Source organism: Simochromis diagramma, unplaced genomic scaffold, assembly GCF_900408965.1.
Source record: "Simochromis diagramma unplaced genomic scaffold, fSimDia1.1 OVJJ01000293.1, whole genome shotgun sequence".
NCBI lineage: Eukaryota > Metazoa > Chordata > Actinopteri > Cichliformes > Cichlidae > Simochromis > Simochromis diagramma.
The window spans coordinates 23,618,282-23,642,215 of NW_024386801.1; the positions used below are offsets into that span (position 1 = coordinate 23,618,282).

General features: G+C 38.2%; 1 protein-coding gene across 7 annotated transcripts; it reads left to right on the plus strand.

The window, feature by feature from the left end:
- The first annotated feature begins 1 nt into the window (after position 1).
- ppp6r3 (protein phosphatase 6, regulatory subunit 3) lies at positions 2-23,839 on the plus strand. 7 transcript variants are annotated; one of them, XM_040026662.1, is made up of 26 exons: positions 2-164; positions 3,843-4,014; positions 4,201-4,434; positions 5,206-5,392; positions 5,541-5,678; positions 5,913-5,978; positions 6,424-6,536; positions 7,275-7,388; positions 7,687-7,813; positions 8,001-8,153; positions 9,778-9,927; positions 10,202-10,266; positions 10,371-10,486; positions 10,984-11,069; positions 11,648-11,734; positions 12,288-12,385; positions 14,441-14,495; positions 14,878-15,008; positions 16,052-16,167; positions 16,781-16,973; positions 17,103-17,200; positions 17,420-17,615; positions 18,595-18,612; positions 20,692-20,799; positions 21,731-21,805; positions 21,944-23,839. In XM_040026662.1, exons 3-26 carry the CDS (start codon positions 4,208-4,210, stop codon positions 21,993-21,995), a joined length of 2,769 nt encoding a protein of 922 aa, XP_039882596.1. In that variant the 5' UTR covers positions 2-164; positions 3,843-4,014; positions 4,201-4,207; the 3' UTR covers positions 21,996-23,839. The 7 variants fall into 7 exon arrangements, with proteins under 7 accessions (XP_039882596.1, XP_039882599.1, XP_039882600.1 ...); XM_040026665.1 differs by having other exon boundaries at positions 12,306-12,385; XM_040026666.1 differs by having other exon boundaries at positions 12,339-12,385.
- Positions 23,840-23,934: the final 95 nt, after the last annotated feature.

Below are 23,934 nucleotides of genomic sequence, written 5' to 3' on the forward strand. Positions count from 1 at the left end.
TGCTCTCCGAAGATCTACATTTTCGCGCCTGTTAGAAACAGTTTTAAACGCTTTATTTTCCTTGCCAAAATTTCATCTTAGCTCTGTCTTAGTATCGCTAAGGTCCGAGGCTAATGTTAAGATAAGCTACATGCTGGAGAGTCGGTGTTTACCCTTGTCTATTGGTAGGTACAATTGCAAGCTCATACACTTGGTGCTGAAGAGACGATTAGCCAGCAGTCTTTAGATAGCCGGCTAACGTTAGCTGGCTAGCAAAGAGCATACTTGGCCATCTTATCACTGCGCTGTCAGGCTGTGGTTTTTTTAAGCTAAGAGGAGGCTAACGTTAACATGACACATTAGTGTTTTAAGGTACCTCGGGATCATATTTTGATTTTATTGTCAAACCTGTCAGCCAGTTAATATTACCCTCATATGTGACATATATTAGGGTAACTGGTTGAGTTCGATAGTACGGGGTTAGCTAACAATAGCTAGTGACGTTCCTTGTACCGGTGTGTTGTCTTTAACGCCTGCACCGTTAGTGGTAGATAGGTTTGGGCCTTAGGATGTAAACGAACTGGTAATGACGTGAATTAAAAAGGCTGCTGTCTTGATTCGTGTTTAGCCGAAATTAAAGCTAACCGTTAACTTTGCCTTCGAAGGTTGGTTAGCTGAAATTAAATACAGCCAATAACGATTGCGTTAAATGACTGCCTTTACACATACTTAAGGAAATAATATTTTTTTTAAACTGCTCAGTCTGTTGGTTCGGAACAGATAGTCAAGCCCAGATGAACCAGGTGATTCTGGGTGAATACTAAGTATTACCACCCAGCTAAAATGTGATATCTTATTGCATGTGCATAGTTGCACTACATAGGCCTGAAATGTAGGTAGAGTGGGTATTTAGATTGATTTTATTACGGGCTCGTAATGTTTATGTGCCTAAGGTATTTTTATTATTTTCGCTCTATGGCGTATGTTCAGCTGTTTTGGGGAGTGATAGTTTTACCAAAATATAGGCGTTTTATAGCGTGAGTGTAGTGCAGTTTTTGTGTCAGTTGCATTGCTGAGTTAACACAAAATTCATAATAGCAGAAATATAATCGGCATCTAGATGTCTAGCCGCACTTGATTTGTCAAAGTAGTTTGGGGAGTCACAGCAGCCGGTATCCTGTATGTTTATTACACGCAGTTGCTACAGTCTCTTGGTAACAAGTCACTGTTCTGAATATAAGTAGGAAGGTGCTTTGTACAGTGGGTGAGCTTGTGATTATAGGTTGTCTGTGGTACAGAACGGGTAATTAGAAGACCTTTTAGGTGGGGAATCAATGAATAGGTCAAATGATGAGAGACTGCTAGTCACAAAGTGTTTAAAGATGCATACAATTTAAATTAGGTCTTTGCTAAGCGATTTATCTGGAGAAGTACTGCTCAAAGTTGGTTTAAAAATTAAAAGAAGGTTTACCTCCTTGAAAGCAAAATAAAAAGAAATGGGAATGGATTAATACCTCTCTACAGTAATGTACCGAACTGGCACACATCTCAATAGTGTCAACAACAAATATTCAGAATAGTTGCTAACAAGAAGCTTTAGTTTAATGTAACTTCAAACTTATGTGAATATAGATGAAATCACAGAAAAGCTAAGATTTTGACAAATTTTCACAGGGATTTAATCAGACATCATAATCGTATCATTAAGTCAGGGCTCTAGCATTGAAGAGAAGTGGACTGAAAGATGGCTTGAAAATAGAGGGTATTTACATTGGTCTTGATGGGTATTGTTTGTCACTTTTTCATATCTTTATTGCATGTTCATGAAGTTGTTTGACAACAAAAACTGAAAAACGTTTACAAATAAGAGCATTTCCTTCAGAGTATTCGTATTATACACATTCTTAACATGGGAAAAACCAGGACATTGCAGCTTAGTTTAATTCCAGCCAATAGCAGCACTTCAGGCATTGTCATTGGCTTTTCATATTGTCTGTCAAAACATGGATTGAATGAGCTGTCACTTTTATAATGACCATGTTTTATATTGCTATTAAAAAATTTTTTGCACGATAATTAATTGGTTTTATTGCCTAGTTCTAATTATGAGGCACAGATGAAGTAGTAGAGTCATGTTAGCCTAGATGCAAGTCTTCATACCCAGTTGGTGATGAGAAAGAGACTGGGGAGTTTATTTATTTTTTTATAAGATGAACGGTTAAAATAGTAATAATTGAGAATTTGTGCCTTTTTTGTTCTTTAACTAGAGAAAGGTCACTCTTTGTATGTGTGAGATTTCTAAATGCATGTAAGTTATTGTAGATTTCTTATTATTGGTGTTTAATGCCAGCTGGTTAGCCTCAGCTGGTAGTCATCTTGGGCCTTAGGTGGGCTACTGATACATCATTGACATTGTCTCTTTGACTCACTTGACCACTGTTTAATTTAAAAAAAAAAAAACCTATTCCAAACATGCAAAGAAAATCTGTGTAGCAGCAGTAAAATGTCTCCAAAATGCTGGTTCTTTCCTGTTGGCATTCTCCACGTTATGATAGCTCTCTGTAGCAACCAGTGTGTAGTAAACACAGAACAATGTAAAATGGATCAGGAGATTGTCACCACTATCCAGTCCAGCTTTTTAAGTCAGGATGAGATGGATATCTGATCCAAATGTTGGGTGGGGGCATTCTTAAAGCCTTTAAGTTATGTAAGCACTTCTAAATGCTGCTGACTATAAGGCTAAGTTCACACTGGAGGTCTTAATGCTCAATTCCAATTTTTTTTTTTTTTTTTTTTTTTTTTTTTTTTTTTGATCAAATCCGATTTTTTTTTTTTTTTTTTTTTTTTTTGTCTGGTTGTTAACTGGATGGCCAGGAAGCGTTCACAATGTCTTTTTGATTGTCTTTCCCGGCGCTGATAATTGGCGTCTGTCTTGTGTCAGTGACGTAAAAGACGGATTTAATGCGACGTGACCCAGGTCGGATTTGAAAACATTGGATTTGTGCTGTTCAAACTGTTATACCATGATCGGATATGCGTCACATAGGGTCAAAAAAAGTCGGATTTGATGCGCTTTCGCCTGCAGTGTGACCATAGCCTAATAATAAGGTAGAAATCCAAGTAGAAACATGCACACAAAAGAGCAGTGTAATATTAAATTTACATATATGCTAGGGCTGTTCAATATAATGATATATATCGGATGACGATATGAAAACATCTATCGTTTCATATTACGTTATCGCTTGTTTTGTGGTGTTGCAAAATAAACTGTTTACGGCAATATTTTCCATCGTTTTGAAGGTCCCTGTAGAATTTCTTAAAGTTCTCTCTTTCTTTTATATTTGGTATAACCACACTACAGACAGACAAGCGACTGTTTTTTATGCGTTGTCGTTAGCAACAACAACGACCATCACGTGGCTCCCCTATCCGCTTGTTTATTTTCCACATAAACCTTTTGGAATAAAGCTGAAGATCCTGTTGAGATTTTTCAAAATAAACTGAATCACGTGAAGTAGTATGCAGAGTGTTTACAGATGAGAAGCTAAAAAGAGCCGTCAGGTGCTAAAAAATAAACGTTAGAACAGGCTTTTCCCCGCAGCACGCCGTGTAATAAATACTCACAAAGAAAACTGTGGCTGTTTCAACTTATGTAACACTGGACTCCAGGTACACGACGCCAGCTGAAAACACTTCATTCAAGTCGAGTTGCCCGAGATTCACAGAATTTACAGAAAATGTAAAATTTCTGTGATATATATCTGTGTCGGGACGATAAGTGTCTTATATCGGGATATGAGACTTTGGTCATATCGCACAGCCCTAATATATGCCCATCTGCTTTTGTCTTTCTCCCACAGGTGTGTTCGTGTTGAACTGCTGTATGTGCGCTTTTTGTGAGTGTGTCCGTTACCACTATCTGCCTGCTTGCCCATCCGTCTGGTCAGCCTGGAATGGGCCACAACTCCCAAAGACTAGAACAAACCTCTTTTTAACCTGAGCTTTGCTGTGAGGACTCCAACATACTCACAGGTGAGCTGAAATAAGAACTGTTACTCGATTATTGAGCGATCCCTTAGTAAATCATTGCCCCTTAGATGAATCTCGATTGATAATGTTTCATTTTTGTGCTCATTTTAATGACTCACTTTTGCCCATAATCTGTTTTAACATATTTGTGTCCTTTTTTTCATATATGTATGTATGTATGTATTAAAGAACCAACATGTTTTGGAAATTTGACCTCCACACCACATCCCACATTGACACACTGCTGGAGAAGGAGGATGTGACGCTTACAGAGGTAATGGATGAGGATGATGTCCTGCAGGAGTGCAAGGCCCAGAATCACAAACTTGTGGACTTCCTGCTGAGACCACAGTGTATGGAGGACCTGGTTACCTTTATCACACAGGAACCCAGTACTGATGTTGAGGAAAAGGTTAAATACAAGTAAGGAAATGGTTATTAATTTTACAGTTTGACGAAGATGTATGTTGACATCAGGAACATTTAACCTACAGGATGTAGTTTTTCTGTAAACTTATCTGTGGTGCTAAATCAAAGTTGCGTAACTCCAGTGTCTAGCAAACTGCTGACATGTCCACAAAAGTTGAAATATTAGCAAGTTTGTTCACAAGGCCGGAAGAAATTGGTCAAACTGAGATTTGGGAGCTTTTCCCCAAACTTCTGATTATGTGGGAAAATCCAGTTGGGAAAGCTTCACATCCAGTAGTCTGCTTTAAAATCACTCATTGCTTTAAATACTATGGTATTACTTGGACATATGGCTCCCACTTGAGCTATATGAATTCACAGGAGAATTATCTACACTTGTTTTGATCTGTTGTTCAAATTGTGTTTTGAAATATGGAAATCTGAAGAAAAAAGAAAACAAGTTTGATTCTGTCTGGTGTACCAGTATAACTGAGGTTTGTAGAAAATTCCTGTTACACTACTTACAGAACCGATGGTGGCAGTGCTGCTGTAATTTAGTGTTTTCTCAAAATAAACTGGTGAAATGAAGCAACTAAACTTAAACTCTTGATCTCTGGTTGGATATAACTTTGAGAAGAACTCATACCTCTAGAATTTCCTGCATTTAAATATTTATCTGCTTTGTAATGAGCAGTGCTGTAACTATTGGAAAAACTCTAAAAGGGCCTTCTTTTTTTTTTCTTTTTTTCTTTTTTTTTTTTTTCTTTTTTTTTTAAAACCCCTCAGGTATCCCAACATATCATGTGAGCTGCTTACATCAGATGTGAGCCAGATCAATGACAGACTAGGAGAAGATGAAAAACTGCTGATGAAATTGTACAGTTTCCTCCAAAATGAGCCGCCCCTCAACCCCCTCCTGGCCAGCTTCTTCTCCAAAGTTCTTTCTATTCTTATAGGACGCAAGCCTGAACAGGTAGGATTTTTATTTATTCATTTATTTATTTTCACCAATGATGACAACATGTAAAAATACTGAGAGGATAAAATGCTTTGCTACTTATAGGTGTAACAAAGTCTGTTTAAATCGGTATGACAAAACCTTGTCTTGTTTTTATTTAAAGATAGTTGATTTTCTGAGGAAGCAGGAAGACTTTGTAGACTTGATGATAAAACACATCGGGACCTCTGCGATCATGGACTTGCTGCTCAGGATGCTCACCTGCATCGAACCACAGCAGCTACGACAAGATGTTCTCAATGTGGGTAACAACAAAATGGTTCCCCTCCTCTGCTAAAAATGATATCCTCTCAGGCAGTTTACACTAGAATATTACAGTCCACATTAAATTATATTGCCATCTGGTATAGTTTATTAACCGTTCTCAGTTGATGTTAAGGAATGAAGTGGACAGCAAAGGGTGAAACGTTGTGAAGCCTTTTTATTTAATAATGAAATTTTATGATTTCCTGACAAAGTTCTTTGTTTCTATTAGTGGCTGAATGAGGAGAAAGTGATTCAGAGACTGGTGGAGATGATACAACCTTCTCAAGATGAAGATGTGAGTTTCTTACATATTTTGCTCTGTACTTCCGGTATTCACCAGGGTATTTGTCAGGAAGTATACTGGTACTTATTTAATCATTGAAGACATTCAGATGTAATATTTACCAATATTAAACAATACTATATAAAGTGCAGAAAGTCACCTGGAGGGGTGCTGGGCTCTGTACCTATGTGCCCTCGGTGAGAGGCGGTGTTGGGGTGGGGGTTTCTCCCGATGGGATTTTCTTTCCTGCACTTTCAGTCATTCTATTTGACTGTGGGATGAGAGTCTCATTGGAGAGTTGGCTCACTGATCGAGGGCTGCAACAAATAGCCTCCTGGTCAGCTAGCAGGAGGGAAATACAAGACTGGAGGGCTTTTTTTTTTTTTTTTTTTTTTTTTTTAAATTTTTAAGCTGGTTAGCAGTGTTTTATTTATTTATTTTTTCTTCTTGAAAACAGAGACACTCCAATGCATCACAGTCACTCTGTGAGATCATTAGACTGAGCAGAGACCAGATGTTCCAGGTGCAGGGCTCTTCAGAACCTGATCCACTTCTGGCCACACTTGAAAAGTATGTATTTGCTTCTTTACGAGAACTTGTCAGTATTGTACAGAATAAAACTATCTATGAGTACGTCGTTGTTCAGTTTGTTTGTTTGTCTTCCTGTTTGTTAGCAGTCTGGTTTCCGAAATCTTGTTTTCAGTTGTGTTACGATGATACCAAAAACAGCTCTAGCTGATTTAATTTTGGTGAAATTGGGTCAGGGTCACACCAAATGTGAATATATCAGTGAAAACTTTATATGAGCCAGTAATTTTTATGGATACTTCACAACAATATCCTAGTCCTTGGGGGACATGAGTACCTGGGTTGGCTAAGTATTAGACCTTGATCTTCATTGTTAGTGCCCAAGGTCAAAGTTGATGCTGTAAAAAAACAAAACAAAAAAAACCCCATATCATATGAAAGGGCATGCAGAGAGCTGTACAACACACTTTATTTTTTCAGTACAACACCCTATGGCATTGCAGTGACCCAATAAGAGGGAATGTATTGTAATAAAAGTGTCATTTAGTATAGCCCTTGTCCTTTTGGGGAGTTACGCTCTGAGTGCTCTTGTTTTACTGTGACGTAACCTTTGAACTCAGATATAAGATAATTGGTGTGAATTTTGATAACGATCAACCAGATCAAACTTTAAATCATTCTCTTGTGTCTATCTTTGTTTTTGTTCAATTTCATTGTCATTTTCTGCCATGCAAAAAACCTGCTTTTCCTCATTTAAGTGTCTGTTATCTTCCTCTTCAGGCAGGAGACAGTAGAGCAGCTGCTCTCTAATATCTTCGACAAGGAAAAGAACGAGTCTGCAATTGTCAGCGTTATCCAGATCCTGCTCACGTTGTTTGAGACGAGGAGACCAGCGTATGTCTTGTCCTTTCATCTGCCAGTTGATATTTTTAATTTGACATGGGTGGAGATTTTAAAATAAATAAATAAATTTTTAAACAATTTTTAAGCAACACAATACTTCTTGAAATGGGGAACTAAATACGGCAAACATTCTTTCTGTCTTTATTGCAGTATACAAAGTTTACTTCTCCTATTTGGATCCTTAAATCATATAGTCCCAGTCTGAATCATGGTCCAAACTGTACTGGCAAGGCAACATTATTTTGTTTTCTTTTTTGCACTAGTTCATGTGACTGGACATGTGTTGTAGGTTTGAGGGTCATATGGAGTGCCCCCCAGGGATGTCTCATCCATCATTCTCAGTGAACCACAGCATCCTCGAGGCTGTGAGACCCAGACTCAAAGATTTTCACCAGCTGCTACTCGAACCTCCAAAGGTAAAGACTATTTACAGCTGTGACTATTGCCCTGTTTGCAGATTTGCAGATTGTAGGTTGAAGATAGGTGGACTATGTTATATTTTTCAGGCCAAGTCTGCAAATATTGATTGATTGATAATACTTTATTTATCCCAAGGAAAATGACATTTGTAGTTAAGATAAACACTTTGCTTTCCACCATCAGAAGAATATGATGAAGACAACATGGGGGGTTCTGGACCCTCCAGTGGGCAACACCAGGCTCAATGTGGTCAGACTGGTCGCCAGTCTGTTGCAGAGCAACACACACAGCATCAATACAGAACTAATTAACCTCAACACACTTGGAGTTATACTAGTAAGTACTATCTTCTTTTTAGGGTGTGTGGTGTGGGGGCGGAGACTACAATCAATGCAATGAATTTCGATCTTAGACAAGTTCAAAAGTTTTCTGAAAATTTTTTGGGGCATAAATTTTCCACAGAAGTCCAGTTCAGAGTTTTTGGTCTAAATCTGAAAATCCTAACTTGCACAATTAACAGAAACTTTTATCCCTACACTTCAAACTTCCACACCATTCAAGTCAATGTCCAATCCCAGTAAATTGTTGCATCCCGATGTTATGCAGCCATCTGCCACCAGATGGAGCATTGTTGGTGAGAAACGCCACAAATCCATTAATCTTGGACTTTTATAAACACTATTATTGTTACTTCTTTTAATGGGGGGAAAAAAATAGGTAGGGTATACAAATTGCCTTTCTCCAAGGGGTGGATATGCTTTCCCTTAGCAATAGGATGAGGAGTTTAGTCATTCGAGAGGGTCTCCTCCACATTCGGCTTATGGGGGGGTGGAATTTCCTGTGACAGGCACCTCCTGCATAAGGTGTTCAGACCAGACATGTCCTACTGGGAGGAACCCCGGAGTAGTACCGGGAGCTGCTGGAGAGAATATATCTTATTGGCTGGCCTGGGAACACCTTGATGTTTCCCCAGATAAACTGGAAGAGGTGGCTGATAAGAGAGCGGTCTGGACTTCCCCGCTGCCCAACCCCAGATAAGCAGAAGAAAATGGATGATTTAACTTTCTGTTGTTTTGGATTTTATTTTTTAGCAATGTGGTTGGCCTGAATTTTCAAACGGCCTGCATCATTCATAATGCACGACACACAACACATCACTTTTCAGTCTTCCGTGTTTTTTTTTTTTTGTTTTAATAATAAAAAAAATACTTAGCTTAAATCTGGCCATCCAGTTATCACTTGTCATGTATAGTGGCAATGCACAGGGAGCCTACATGTCCACCATGATCCTGATATAAGATCTCAGCCTGTGAGGAGACATGACAGGTTTTTTTCCTTCATAGTTTGTGTCAGCTATGTCGGCAAAAAAAACCTGAAAAACTTTTGGTTGTGGTTCCCCCTAGTTTTATTCTGTCCGTCAGTTTACTAATGCGACCCGTGGCTCAGGGGGTTGGGAAGCGCATCTGTAACCGGAAGGTCGCCAGTTCGATCCCCGGGCTCTCTGTCCTGGTTGTTGTGTCCCTGGGCAGGACACTTTACCCTACTGCCTACTGGTGTGGCCAAGGGCTGATGGCGCCAGTGTCCGGCAGCCTCGCCTCTGTCAGTGCGCCCCAGGGCAGCTGTGGCTTCAACGTAGCTTGCCAGTGTGTGAATGTGTGTGTGAATGGGTGAATGACTGAATGAAGTGCTTTGGGGTCCTTAGGGACTAGAAAAGCGCTATACAAATGCAGGCCATTTACCATTTACTGGTGTTGGCCAGAGGGGCCGATGGCGCGATATGGCATCCTTGCCCAGTCTGCAGCTGTAGCTACAACCGTAGCTTGCCTCCATCAGTGTGTGAATGCGAGAGTGAATGAATAGTGGCATTGTAAAGCACTTTGGGTGCCTTGAAAAGCGCTATATAAATCCAATCCATTATTAATACGTCTCCTTTTGTACTTGTTTTTGTTTTACTCAACAGGATATGTATTTCAAATACATCTGGAACAACTTCCTCCACATTCAGGTGGAAATCTGTACAGCCATGATACTGGCTATGCCTCCTGCCCCCATAGACATCCAACCAGACACAGAGGCAGAACACGTGAAGGAAAGCATCCTCATCAAACATGTAAGATTGAAATACTAGAAGGGGAAAACCACACTTTTTAGTGTGTGTGTGTGTGTGTGTGTGTGTGTGTGTGTGTGTGTGTGTGTGTGTGTGTGTGTGTGTGTGTGTGTGTGTGTGTGTGTGTGTGTGTATACATACACATATGTATATGTGTCCATAACCTGTTTATACAGGCCTATACGAGCAACAGACTTGGAAGTTAACTATACGTCACGTGAGCTGTCTGTCAGATATTTCTTTGGTGTATTTAGTATCTTGTGTTTTTCTCCACCAGCTGTTTCAAAAGTGCCAATTTATACAGAGAATCATTGATGCCTGGAGCTCCAATGAGAAAGAACAGTAAGTATTCTTGTTTGCACTAAAAGCATAATACTTGTGTTTTATTGGTCATGGCGCTAGCACCCTATTAAATATGCTAATACTACTATTGAACCTTGTTTTAGGGCAGAAGGTGGGCGGCGACGAGGCTACATGGGTCACCTGACCAGAATAGCCAACTCTATAGTTCATAACTGCGACAAAGGCCCTAATGGGCCGCAAATACAACAGCTCATCTCTGGTGAGGAATTACATTTCTTTGAGTGCTCATCTAGCACCATCATGTGTTGTTACTTTCCTGTAAAGTGTAGGTTTATCATCGCTAGGTCTCATACTGACCAGGAACACATCATCATCAACACACTAACGTTTCTAAACCCTAGCTCATATTCCCCTTCGTTACACTCGTATTTTAGGAAGGACAAAAAGCACTTCCATGTGAGGGGAAAGAGAAGAGCTGGCTTTAAAACACAAGAAACTGTGGAATAGAATTTGGAGCATGAATGTTTTGTTTATTATCTGGGTTTTATAATTATTGGACACTAAAATCATAACTGAAAATAAAGTGAGAGATGTGCTTACCCATAATTTGAGAATAACATTTTTTTACTACTTTGTTGTAAAGGGGCTCAGGGGGTAGCACTGTCTTCTGCCAGTAGTTTTGATAGCTGTGCTCTTTATGTTGATGTAGTGTGTGTGTGTGTGTCTGTGTCTATATAAATTTCATGTCTGTGACAGAGCTCCCTGCAGAGGATCGAGAAAAATGGGAATCTTTTATTTCTGGACAGCTGGCTGACACAAACAAAAGAAACACTGTTGACTTGGTGAGTAACAACACGAACATGAAAACTAGTAAAGCTTTCAGGTTTGTTTTCATGCTGAACCATTTAACAGCTAAAGTGTTTTGGCATAGCATTAAAAATGTTTTTAATGTAAATTTTAATTGAAAATAAACTGCTAGGACACACGAGGAAAAGATGAGCCAATGATTCAGTTTAAAATATACTGTCCAGCAAGACATTAAGAGTCAGTAAGTTATTATGAAGTTGAACTTTAATGTCAGCCAGACTGATTTCCCTGGGAACAAATAAAATGAACCAAGCATCACCTGTATATAGCACTTAAGTAAATTCTATCCAATGTTTATCCTCCAGTCAAAGGTGAGGTCAGATGTTGGGGTCTGTTGACAACCGGCTGTGACAGTTTCAGTATTTCATGACGCACTGTAGCACAGGAACCATGAGATGATAAAATGGTGAAATAATTATGTTTTTAATAAAAGTGTACTTCTAATTTTAATGTAAGCAGAAATGATAGTTTAATGATTATGTTATTTAATTTTGGCACTCTTTGCACTCCATAAGCAGGAGATCATTTTGTATTAAATGTCATGTTTTCTCAGGTAAATACACACCACATCCATTCTTCCAGTGATGATGAGGTTGACTTTAAAGAGAGTGGTTTTCACCAAGACTCGTCTCTTCAACAAGTAAGATTTAAACACAGATGCAAATGAATGAAGGCACACAAAGCAGACCCATGGGCACATAAACCCAGCTCTTTTAGAGATAGCCTTTCTGCCTAGGGGGCCAAATCAAAATCTTCTATATATTAAAAGTTATTGTCAAAAGTGTTTTTGATGATTGGGGGGGAACCCTCAGAAATTTAAATGTGCAGTACATACATGTCAACTTATTTTTAAATTTTGTCCACTTCATGCTTCACAAGAGAAATTTAAGTCCTCCAAAGTGCATCAGGTTACTTTGTTTGTTTTGGGTTTTTTTTTTTCTTCTTCCCCCTTGACTTGGCCAGTTGTTGATTTCAGTGGGTACTCTGTGTCCATGGGTCCTGCACAATAACTCTGTCATCAGTGTAGCAGTAGAAAATTCAAAAATGAATGTACTTTAAACATCTATCCTAATGTATGTTATGTGTGTGTGTGAATATAGTATGTGTATACATGTTCTTTGTACTGCAAGTAATGACATTTTTTGGTGTAGAGCCAAGAGTATATCATTATCGTTGGTCCTGGGTTTTGCCAGGCCTTTTCTGATTATCAGATGCAACAAATGACGTCCAATTTTATTGAGCAGTTCGGCTTCAATGACGAAGAGTTTGCTGATCAGGACGATGTTGTGGAGTGAGTACTTTTCCTACATTTGCTATTTAAGTATTACCATGTAACACAAAAGGTACAGCACACTACACAACAAGCTGGTGGGTCATTTTTTTCACTGTTAATTCATTCAGTTATAGAATATTTGCATATGACTTTTAAAATAAAGGTCTTCAATTTAATTTAATTTTGAGTCATTCATTGGCTTGTGAAGGATTCCCATTCTAGCCCTAAACTCAATTTAAAAAGCATAAAGCTTTTTTTTTTTTTTTTCTGAGTAATTTAGATTTTCATTTTTATATAGAAAGAAATGTCATCACCAGCGACACCATTTTATGCTTTATCATTAGCCTGGTACAATGATCACGTCAAAGGCAAAAATTGGCTCAAAGAAGAAATCATATCCACCTTTTTCTGCTGTCGTGGGCCGCCTCTTTTCTGTCTTTCTTAGGGTGAGCTGGAATGGGCACGCTTGTGGTTTTGCCTTTTATGTCACTTGTTTTTCAAAATGCCTGGGAGTGGATCAGTGAAGTACAGCTTTCTTACATAATCTTAGGCTTCTGGTGACCTAAAGTTATTCTTGTAACTAAAAGTTACAAGAATAAGTTTTCTTTTTACTTTCTTTTCTTCCGCTTTAATTTAAAAAAAAAAAAAAAAAAAAAAAAAAAAAAAAAAATGGCATCAGTAAAGCGCTTAGGAAGAAAAGATCTGCTCTGAGTAGGTAGCTATATGAACACCTGTCGAAAAGCATGCTTGTTAGAAACATAAGACTCATACATGGGAGATGCATAAATACAATGGACCCATAGCATTGACCAACCTACCTCAGTGATTGAATGTTTCCCAGAAAGGCTGAAAATGCACATTGACCACAGACATGACCTCTACAAATTCTGTTAAGCATAATATTATTTAATGTTAGTTTAATGAAAATTTGGCAAGATCTCTTTTAGAAAATAAAGCTGTTATTCACTGAGGTCTTTAACTGATGTACCTGATAATGCTTCTGCTCTAGCTAATCTAAAGTGTCTAAAGTGGTGTGCCTCCTGTGCCATCATGGTGCCTGGAACATATCTGATGTAGCCTAAAAAAAAGAGAGGACTTGACTTTCCTGTAGAGATGTACACAGCATAAAACCTCTGCTTCTTTGCTGTAAAAGAACAGTGCATTGTATACAGGGCAGATGTTGGCAAATTATAAGTGGTCACACAGGTGAAAAACATCGACAATTCTTTCATTATTAGTTGTTTCTATAGTGTATATCCAACTGCAATATGCATGATGAGTTTTATATTTATTGTATTTTCATCTTTGTTAGAACTAGGCTAACAATACAAAAAACCCATGCTTGGGCAAAAAATGATTGCTTAGTGGATGGTAAATTTTCAGCAAAATCTTATGTGACTACATCAGAATATCAAAGTAGAGACTAACAATGTCGGGTTCCTTGTCTGCATTGTTTCCTCTACCTGGAAATGTAGCTTTTCTTAGCTTGGTCAGTTTAAAACGTGGAACGGGGACATAAAGAATAAGGTGGTGATTAAAAGTTGTTTATTTTGTACTGGCTTCCTGAAATATTAAACAAACTTTTGCTATGTCCTAGAATTTGTCTGTGTGGGGTCATTTGGAGACGAGTTAAAGGAAAAACAAGTGTCTTGATAAGGTGTTGTGCCAGCAGTGTGACTTGGCATTGTTTGTCCAAGTCTATGAAATTCTACACGGTGGTTAAGCAGCACAAAAGATATTCCCTCGTTTTGATGACGCCAAAAGTTCAGCTGGCTTTTGAATCTGGCAACTAAAGGTCATGGTGTTTGAGTCACATCAGTCATACTTATTAAAGCCATTCTTTCCCTATGGATGGGAGCATTAACATCTCGGCAACAACTTGCATCATTGGGAGTGCTTCATCACTGGTTAAAAAAAGATCACTCTACAACTAAAATGTCTCCCACAGCAACGGCCAAAAGATTCCCCCATTGTAGGAGGGAATCTGGGGTTTTTCCTTTAATTTGTTGCTTGTCTGTATGTGGATGCCTAACAAATCTAACTCAATAAAACTCTCTCTCTTTAACCTTGCAGTATTCCCTTTGATAGAATATCAGACATCAATTTTTCACTGAATACAAATGAAAGTGTAAGTACTTTGATTATTAATCTAAAATTCATAATGTTGAGAGTAAAATTCTTCTGGGATTAGTTAAAATATTTTTAAAGGCATGTTGTGCATATCCTGATGTTGATATTAATTTGGAAGCAGATGACAAGAAAGTGAGAAAATAAAACTGCTGTAGAATACAAACCTTGAAGTAATTTTTTTGTACTTCAAACAAGCCTCTAGGTATTCTTCAGGAAAAGAAATGACAGCATAATGCTGTGAAAGATGCCTGAGGCCTGCTTTCTAAGTGAATGCTTCACAGCCTAGGGTTTTGTTCTGTAAGGCTTTACTTTGCATGTGCATGTGCTTTAAGCACAACCGATGACGCTCTAATTTTGACATGTGTGTAAATTTTCTCCAGGCAAATATTGCTTTGTTTGAGGCACGCTGTAAGGAGAAAATCCAGCAGTTTGAAGATGCTGGTTCAGATGAAGACGATATCTGGGATGAAAAAGATGTCACCTTTGCACCAGAGGCACAGAGACGCCCCAGGTGAGTCAGACACACATGCACCAAGAAACTGAGCTTTTTTTTTTTTTTTTTTTTTTTTTTTCCCTCCAATCTCATACTGAATTAACCTTTTGCTATGACCTTAATGGCCTCATTATACTATCTTTCCACTTGTTTTTAAATTATTTATTACTTAATGTTTTCATTAAAGGGGCGGGGTTGCTTTTATTTGATAGCATTAAACAGGACTATCAAGTCAAACATGGGCATAGTTGTAGTGCTGTGAGAGCAAGCTGGTACGGATGTGAACCATGTGCCACCAGATTTTGAACAACTAAAACATTCAAGTGGTAGGAATGATATAGCAGGTTTTCTCATGAATTCATATGGACACTGTATTTGATCTTATAGTGATTCATTTTTATTAACATAAACGTCAGAAGCTATTTGTAAAACTCTTTTTAGTCTTGTTTAAGGATAATTTGTTGTGTTTAGAGTTTTTTGCTTTTTGTGTGATTGCTTTAGAAAAGTGGTAGTTGTATCACCATTGCTGTAGTCATCAAAAAACTTTTGTATTATCAGCTTGTTACTTCAGTATTTTTAATACAATGGTAATAATAATCGTTATAATATTTATAATCAACATAATATGAATAATGTCATCGGTACTTAGATAAGAAACATCTATAGGTTTGTCAGTGTTAGTTGTAAATCACACACAAATTCATTCACAATGGAAAGATGAGGGAAATGGGAGAGGTGAAGGTCGTATGGCTCTGAATACATATTTTAGTGGTCAACAAGGCCAGCATTACATACTTATTATGCAAAAATACAAAAAATGTATTTATGTGAACTGTAAGTTCCATGTAGGAGCATATATACAGATAAATTGTTTTACAAAACGCCACCAGAGCAGCCTGTTTAAGCTGTATCAATAAAATCCTGATATCAATTCCTGCTGAATTGTATATTCTGTTATTTATTTAGTTATTTATTTATTTATCTATTTATTTTTAATCTCACTCACAGTATAAAGAGGACAGCTCAGATCTTTATTCTAATACTTGATCTGTCCATCACAGGAGTTCAGGCAGCACAGACAGCGAGGAGAGCACAGACTCAGAGGAGGAGGACGTGAAGAGGGATCAGTTTGAAGCTTCCAACCCCAGCAACGATGACAGAATGGAAGTTGACACAGGTTAGTGGTTTTGAGACAACCACATGTAAGACTCAAGTACACAGTGGTAGCCTAATGACAAATTGTCACAAGAGTTTTTATTTATTTTATGTTTTGCCTCAACTTGATTTTAGGATCAAGATTAAACTAGGATTAATTTAAAGTTATAGAGTGTAAAATCTCACTGCTGGTCAGTAGATTGCTGTCAGCTGAGTTTTAACCCCTCCCAGTTCGACTGAATAATCAAATCAACTCCTTTAGATCAACCCAGAAGAATCAGTAACTGTTGCTTTCATTTTCTCCACAATGGCCGCTTCCAACTGGCGTGTTTTTATGACCGTTTGTCATTTTTTCACATACTAAAGCATATTTGAATAATATCAACAATAAATTGCGCAATAAGCAATAAATTATGTTTTTATTTATTTATTTATTTAAAAAAAAAACACTGAGCCAGTAAAAAAAAAATTGGCAGTATTTTACTTTTTTTTTTTTTTAAACCCCTCACTATGTAGGCATTGCATTGTGTAATCACGAATAATTAATCACGATAATTAATTTGAGTTATTTTCAGTTTATGCGTGAATTAAAACGTATATATTTGGGGTTGTTTTTGTTGTTTTTGTTTGTTTAGGCCCAGTGTGGACGGCAAATTTTGATGATATCCCTATGGACACGGGTACATCCACAGCTTCAAACTCCAACCCCAGCAACCCAGCTCCATCCTCTCCCTCCACCTCCCCTGATACAGCATGGAGCTCCTCTCCTGCAGCTAACTCAAACTCAGAAACTGGCTGGGCTGATTTCTCCAACTTCACTCCTGTCAGGTAAGATGTCCTGACTTACTGTGGGTCTGTTTTTCTGTCTGCAGTGTTGCAGTTTCTGGAATAAATAATTTGTGTTTAAGATAGCCGTGAAACTTTAAAGTGCTTTATAAATTTATATTTATCTTTCAGCCCCAAAGACCCCCTGAGATGCAACTCTCCTGTTGCTATGGAAACCAGTATAGAAACAATTGACCCTTTAGGGGTTAACGCACCCATGCAGTCTGAAGGTGAGATATGCACAAATGCATGTCCTTGAGTATTCTTGTCATCTGACAAGGGAAGTATCCAGAATTTCCTGAACTTGATGTTTCTTATATTTCTTATATCTTTCTTATATCAGGGGTGAATGTAACCCATGTTGGGGTAGCTGTTGATGCTAAATCAGTCTAATTGACGTTGATTGATTAGACCTGACACCTAATGTCACATTTCTTAACATCCCTCAGACTGTGATGGCTGGTTGGGCACGAGTGTGGCTTCTCCAGCTGCCTCTGCACCTAGTGATTGTGGGAGCTCTAAGGCAGAGGAGGAAGCATCTAGCTCTGAGCACCGCAGCATCACAGAAACGGTCATCAATGGCTCCATGAAAGAAACAGTCAGTCTCACTGTTGATGCCAAGACTGAGACCGCCGTTTTCAAGAGGTTCGAGAATCACTTGCACACAAAAGAATTACGCTTCAGACTTATGGTGATGAGAGTGGTGCCAGTGCCAGTTGGAATTCTGTTATTATAGGCATGGGTTGGCTGGTTTTAACTGGTGTGTCTTATGGGAGGGGGGGCTGGGTCATTGTAGCTTCATGCCAGAAGAAAAACTCTTAAGCTACTGAGGTAGTCCTGCTTTGTGAATAACTCATCTTAACTAGGCTGTAGTCAGTGTAAATTCTTAAAAATTGTTATCACTTTAAGAATTTACTTATTTATGAATACAATCCCAGTTTAGTTATCTGTGCCTCAATGAGGATCAGAGACTGATCTGATAAATGATTCCTACTTGACCTGGTCCATTGCACTGCCATAAAGAAAAGGGGCCTATAAACTGATTCAGTTTTTAACACTGACTGTTCTTTCTTCCACTGTCTAGACTGTAGTGACTGTAGCTAACATAAGTTCTTTACACTATTGGTGTTTTGAGACTTTAGATACAACCACTATAGATCCTGTGACATTTAATTTGTGTGCCCTGTCATGGGTTAGTGTAATGTGACATGATAATGTGGACAGCAGAAAATGGGATTTTGGGGGGATTGGGGTTGATATTTGAACATTTGAACACTAGTTTGTTTGTGTTTTACTCCTTGATTGCCATTTGATGTTCAAAAATCCAAAGTAACTGAGGTCGTGCCTTACACAAACTGGGGATACCAAGTTTTGAATGCCACTTTTCTGTCCTACAAGCTTGAAAAGTGCCTCATAAAAAGTCCCTTTCATGGTGAAATCCTTGTTTCCTGAACAGTCAGGTTTTAAAGTTGGTTGTCCTCTGTCCTTCCGTCCCTTTGTTGATGCTGCATCATATTGTCTGTCTGTCTGAGTTGATAACAGCAGTGTAATGAACTGAGCGACACTTACAATCTGAGCTTCCCCTCTCTCTCTTGCTGTGCGTTGTGGGTGTGGTCTTCTTCAGAGTGTTGAAATCTTATCGGTATGTACAGCCAATCAGAGATCAGCCTGCAGCCGTGATGTAGTCTTGTTGTCACGTCAACCACCAACTTTTCTTTCGGAATTTTGATCTTCTTTGGTTTCAACTCCTTGTTTGTTTATTTCATTATCTCCATTCTGCATGTGTTTTTACCAAAGGTGTGTTTTTCTTCTTTTCTTTTTTTTCTTTTTTTTTAAGTGCAGTTTTTTTTTTTTCCCCTTTTTAATTTTGCCTTGATCTTATTCAGATTACTCTTATTCTAACACTGCAACACAATCTCATTCTTGGCTGAAATGTTCCAGATGAAATTGGCCCAAAGTAGAAACCAGTTCTCTGAAGTGGCCTCAGTTGGATTTTTATTGGTTACATACAGCTTTCTAAATATATTTCTCCATATGCTTGTTTCATTGGTGTGCTTTTCCCATAGCTGCCTTATTTTTTTGGCTTTAGCAAATAGACAGTGTGTCCATCCTGCGATTGATTTATTGGAGAGAAAAACAATACTACTTTTGCAAAATACAAAAGCAAAATGTGGTGATTGTATTCTGACTGAAAAACTACTTTAATACGGAATAAAAACATGTACACGTCACAGCTCACGCTTCACATAATAAAACAAAATTTGATATTGGCTGTAATACAACTAGGGCTGTTCAATATAACGATATATATCGGATGACAATGTAAAAACGTCTATCGTTTCATTTTACGCTATCGTTTGTTTCGTGGTGTCGTAAAATAAACTGTTTACAGCAATATTTTTTTCATCGTTTTGATGGTCACTGTAGTGGCTATCTTAATTTCTTAAAGTTCACTCTTTCTCTTATATTTAATATAACCACACTACGGACAGACAAGCGCCTGTCTTTATGTGGTGGTGTTGTTGTTGTTGTTGTTGTTGTTGTTGTTGTTGTTAGCAACAACAACGACGGTAAAACCATCGAGTGGCTCCGCTGTCCGCTTGTTTGATCCTGTTGAGACTTTTCAAAATAAACTGAATCACGTGAAAGGGTATGCAGAAAGTTTACGGAGGAGAAGCAAAAAAGAGCCGTCAGGTGCTAAAAAATAAACCTTCGCCTCAAACTTTGAAAGAAAACGGCGGCCGTTACAACTTATGTCTAAAAATGTATAGTTTCATGCATCGGTTAAAACACTGGACTCCAGGTAAAGGACGCCCAGCTGGAAACACTTCACGCAAGTTGAGTTGCCCGAGATTCCAGAATTTACATAAAATGTTACATTTTTGTGATTTATATCGTTGTCAGGATGATAAATGTCTTATATCGGTATATGAGATTTTGGTCATATCGCACAGCCCTAAATACAACCATTCTAAATATAACAATAACTGAGGTAGATTCAAATAGAAAGATTTGTGCTTTAATGTGCTGCTAATTGAATCAGATTTCAAAACAACATATATTTGTTTTTCTGTACTATAAATTCCAGAAAGTAACGTTTTCTCTTTTTTGGTACTTGACTAAAATTACATTTACACAAGCATGACTATATGAGTTTGAATGTTTTTGTGAAATTGTAAAATTCTGTTTTTAAAACATGTAACTGACTGCAGATTTTTAACAGGAGACCATAAACATTTGTTTTCTAATTTTACACATTCTGGGTACCCGTTATATAGCACCTTTTTAAATGTTTGAATAGATTTGGATGTTTGTGAGTGTTTTTAGTTTGATTGAGGCCTCATCAAGGTGATTGGTGGTTCTCTGAGACAAAGCAAGACTGACGGCTGGTACAAACAATTTTGGTCTAATCAGTCTCTAGGCCTGTTTACTGTTTGCTTGCTAGCAACAAAGTAAAGACTATCATTGCTAAACAATCCAATCTGTTGACTTTCTCCATTTGCTGTACATTTTGATGCTTTTCCTACATAGACATCAGAGGTGTTCCATTTCGACATGACCATCTTTTGTTTTACTGTTCTTTCTGTCAGTCAGTTCAGCATGCTTCACTGTTGACATCTCACTGTTGTAATGGTTGGTGTGGTTCTGTGGAAAAAGTGACTAATTAGAAGGGATTCATACCAATGTATTAATGCATATGCTGTGTACTTGTGTGTTCCAGTGAGGAAGAGAAGATTGCTTCTTCAGAGAAGTACTCAGTAGTGGAGTATGTGGAGTCAGAGAGAGCAGGCATCAACAGCTCAGCCACAGCCTGCTGTCCTAAAACTGGGTCAGATATAGCACACACAGTCTCACAGTCACTACTTAAGTTTGTTTTTGTCTTATAAAAAGCCAGAGTCAGCACGTGCTCTGCAGTGTTCAGCGGTCGTCCGTCACACATTTGTCCCTGAAATGTGCAGGACTTTGCAGTATTCATTGCTACTATCAGATGTGCTTGCAGAATCTGATAGTCAGATTATGTTTCTTCATAACTTCAGGTGCATTAATAGTAATGAATCATCACATTCATCATTTCTGTTATATCGCCGTCCAGATGCATCTAGCAGCTATGTCAGTGCCCCATGTTTCTCTGAGCTGTGAATAATTGCAGGCCTTTCCATTTTGTTTAAATATGAGCCTGGAAAATAAAAGATGTGATTTAAAAATTAGTAAATTGCTTTTGATTAAAAAATAGTTAGCCTAACAACAAAGTAAACAACTTCATTCCTTCCCTTTTCAGTTGGATTAGACCTTTTCCAGAAAGCAGGTCATTTAAAGTCTATGAATAGTTCCAGATTACCTTCAAAGTCTGCTTTACATCAGCTCAGTGAATGAGGTATTAAAACTGCATGGCAGACAGCTCCTTTGGGCTCTATGCCAACAGTTAGAGATAGTTGGGGTTTGGGGGAGAAATCCTGACTGAGTGATCTCCTCGTGTAACTAAACCTCTTAAGTCGAGTTGAGCATCGCACCCAGAAAATAAGTTCAGTATAACTCCTGGCCAATCAGAGCTTGGTCAGTTGCTCTATTGACTGGAATTTATTTATTTTTAAGAAATTATAGGTGTAGGAATTGATAAATGACAAAACAAAACTATTTTGCTGCAAGATACAAATTATCTTGAGCTGATTTCCATTACAGCCTTTTCTAAACCATTTCACATGTTCTGGTATTGTAAACTGAATATATTGTGTTTCTCTCCTTATTCGTGTCCTGGCAAGTAGTGAGAAATGTCGGCCCATTGTGGAGCTACCCAATGGTCCTCTGGAAGAAATGTCCCCCACAGAGGAGGCCAAGTAAGTCTGACTGCCTTTGTGATTCAAGTTTGAATTTCATTAGAATATAATCAGTCTCTTCATAGTCTTCATTTATGCAGTGATATTTCCTTCTGTCTTCAAAAGGTTCCATATCTATATCTCATTCCTCTTTTCTAGGCTCGACAGAAGTTCTGTGTCCTCTGAGCCAGCTGTAAACGGGCCAGCATGAGAGTCACTTAATGCCTGCCAATGGCCAGCCTGTTCTGCCATGCAGGGCCTTTCTCCTGGTCAGCCAGCAGAGGCTGCTGCTCACAGCTGTTCCAACCACATGCCCCATCAGGACCAGCAATACTCCCATCGTCTCATCACTGAAAGACAAATGGGCAGACAGGTGTACAGACACAAGATGGACTAAGAAGTAAAATGAGAGACACTCAAATGGATACGGAATAATTTTTTTTCTGCATTTGTTTATATACTATTGTACTTAGGAGGTGATGTGTGACTGATATCCTGACTCCCAAAATTAAATAGTAATGTTGCGATGGTTAAGGAAATGATTGTATGAATAAAATATTTTATAAAAGGAAAATGTATACAGAAGCATAAGTTGAATTGCCACAGAGAGGAATAGCTGATTCATGATCCAACCAATCACCATGTTGTTGTTATTGGCTGCGTAACAGGCTGACACTTCAAGTTAGAGCTATATTTAAAATTTCTCCCCCACCGTTGATCTGTCTCTGAGCAGAGCTGCTCTGACCAATTGAAACAGTTTTATTTTTGTTGCAGCTAATTGCAAATGATTTTTCTCTTGTGATCTTCTGCATTGAATAACATTTGATGAGCTGTTTTGGTATGTTTCTTTCTAATTTATTATGGAGTTGAGATTGTAGTAACAAAAAGGGGAAAAAAAGACCATAGAGATATACCAACACTGTCTCTTTCTTACTGGCTGCTTTCATGCTAACTAGGTTCTTACCTCGCAGCTGGAAGGCTAAAGAGGAGATGTTTGTCACCACAACCTAAACTAGGAGCTATAAATGCATTAAGAATATGTTCGTTTTTTGTTTTTATCGCAAGTGCTCTTCAGATAACTGGTTTTCAGTTTGCTGGGTCTCCCTTTAGATTGCATTATATTTTTTAAAAATGTCGTTCCAAGTTGAATATTCATCTCCAATGTGCAGAACTGTCAATTCAGCCTGCTACTATAGTAAAATTGAAAGGCATTTAATTGCCAAACTATACACAGAAGTAGAGGATAAATTTATTTAATAATAATTAAATACATTTTGCCAAAACACACAGCTGCCACATGGGGTAGGCCCAAACAGCTACACAATCTACAGTCCGTAACTCTGTCAGCTGTAGAGGGCGAGCAGATGGAGCTACTGTGTGTAGTCCCACCATCTCGGCATTAGAAAGATATTGACTGGCAAGGCTTGGCTCTGGAGGTTTCCTCTATAGGTAAGAAAGTGTTGGTTTTCAAAATATGAATTTTTTTTTTTTTTTTTTTTAAGTCAGTATCTGTACTGTTCAGCTCAAGCGCACATACTCTATAAAAAGGTTTGAGTTTGTGATTTCTGATGTGTGCTAGGGACAGGACTTTGCATGCCTCATACATCATGTGGAAGCTGTGTGTTTTCTGCGTTACCTTTTGCAAGGTTGTCTTGTGTCCACCCTCATGGGCTTACATGTGACAATCAGGTGAAATTGTTTCAGCCAATGACTGTGTGCCAACAGGTGACACTGTTTAGACCGTACAGTGGGTGGGGTGGAGGTACTGATGTAGAAAGTTTGGGCAAAAAAATTTAATGGTGACTTCAAATGATGTACTCTGTCAGCCAGTCTAATCAATGAAAGCAAACATTCCTGCTAGATTACTTTGTAATATGAATGGTGACATTTTACTTTTTACCTGCAAGTTTTTAAGATAAAATGATAAGGATTACTTTTACAGTTATCACATCAGACGCTCTGCAGTGTTTTAGCGTCTGGTATGTGTTCATGTGTAAGTTATTCCTGCAGAGCAGGAGGTCCAGCTTGAGTAAAGCACCCAAGTTTGAAACAGTTTTATTTCTATTTTCATTGACTTCATTCTTGTTCATCAATGTTTTGTTGGGAATCGTTCTTCACTTTAAAACCACATTCATAAAGCATTATTTGGA

Bases quoted from the DNA above. Each gene is read 5' to 3' on its own strand.
- ppp6r3 (XM_040026662.1), top strand. From the start codon at position 4,208: ATGTTTTGGAAATTTGACCTCCACACCACATCCCACATTGACACACTG. The intron at 9,928-10,201 runs GTAAGATTGAAA...TTTCTCCACCAG, and splicing joins AAAGCATCCTCATCAAACAT to CTGTTTCAAAAGTGCCAATT. The intron at 16,974-17,102 runs GTAAGATGTCCT...TTTATCTTTCAG, and splicing joins TCCAACTTCACTCCTGTCAG to CCCCAAAGACCCCCTGAGAT.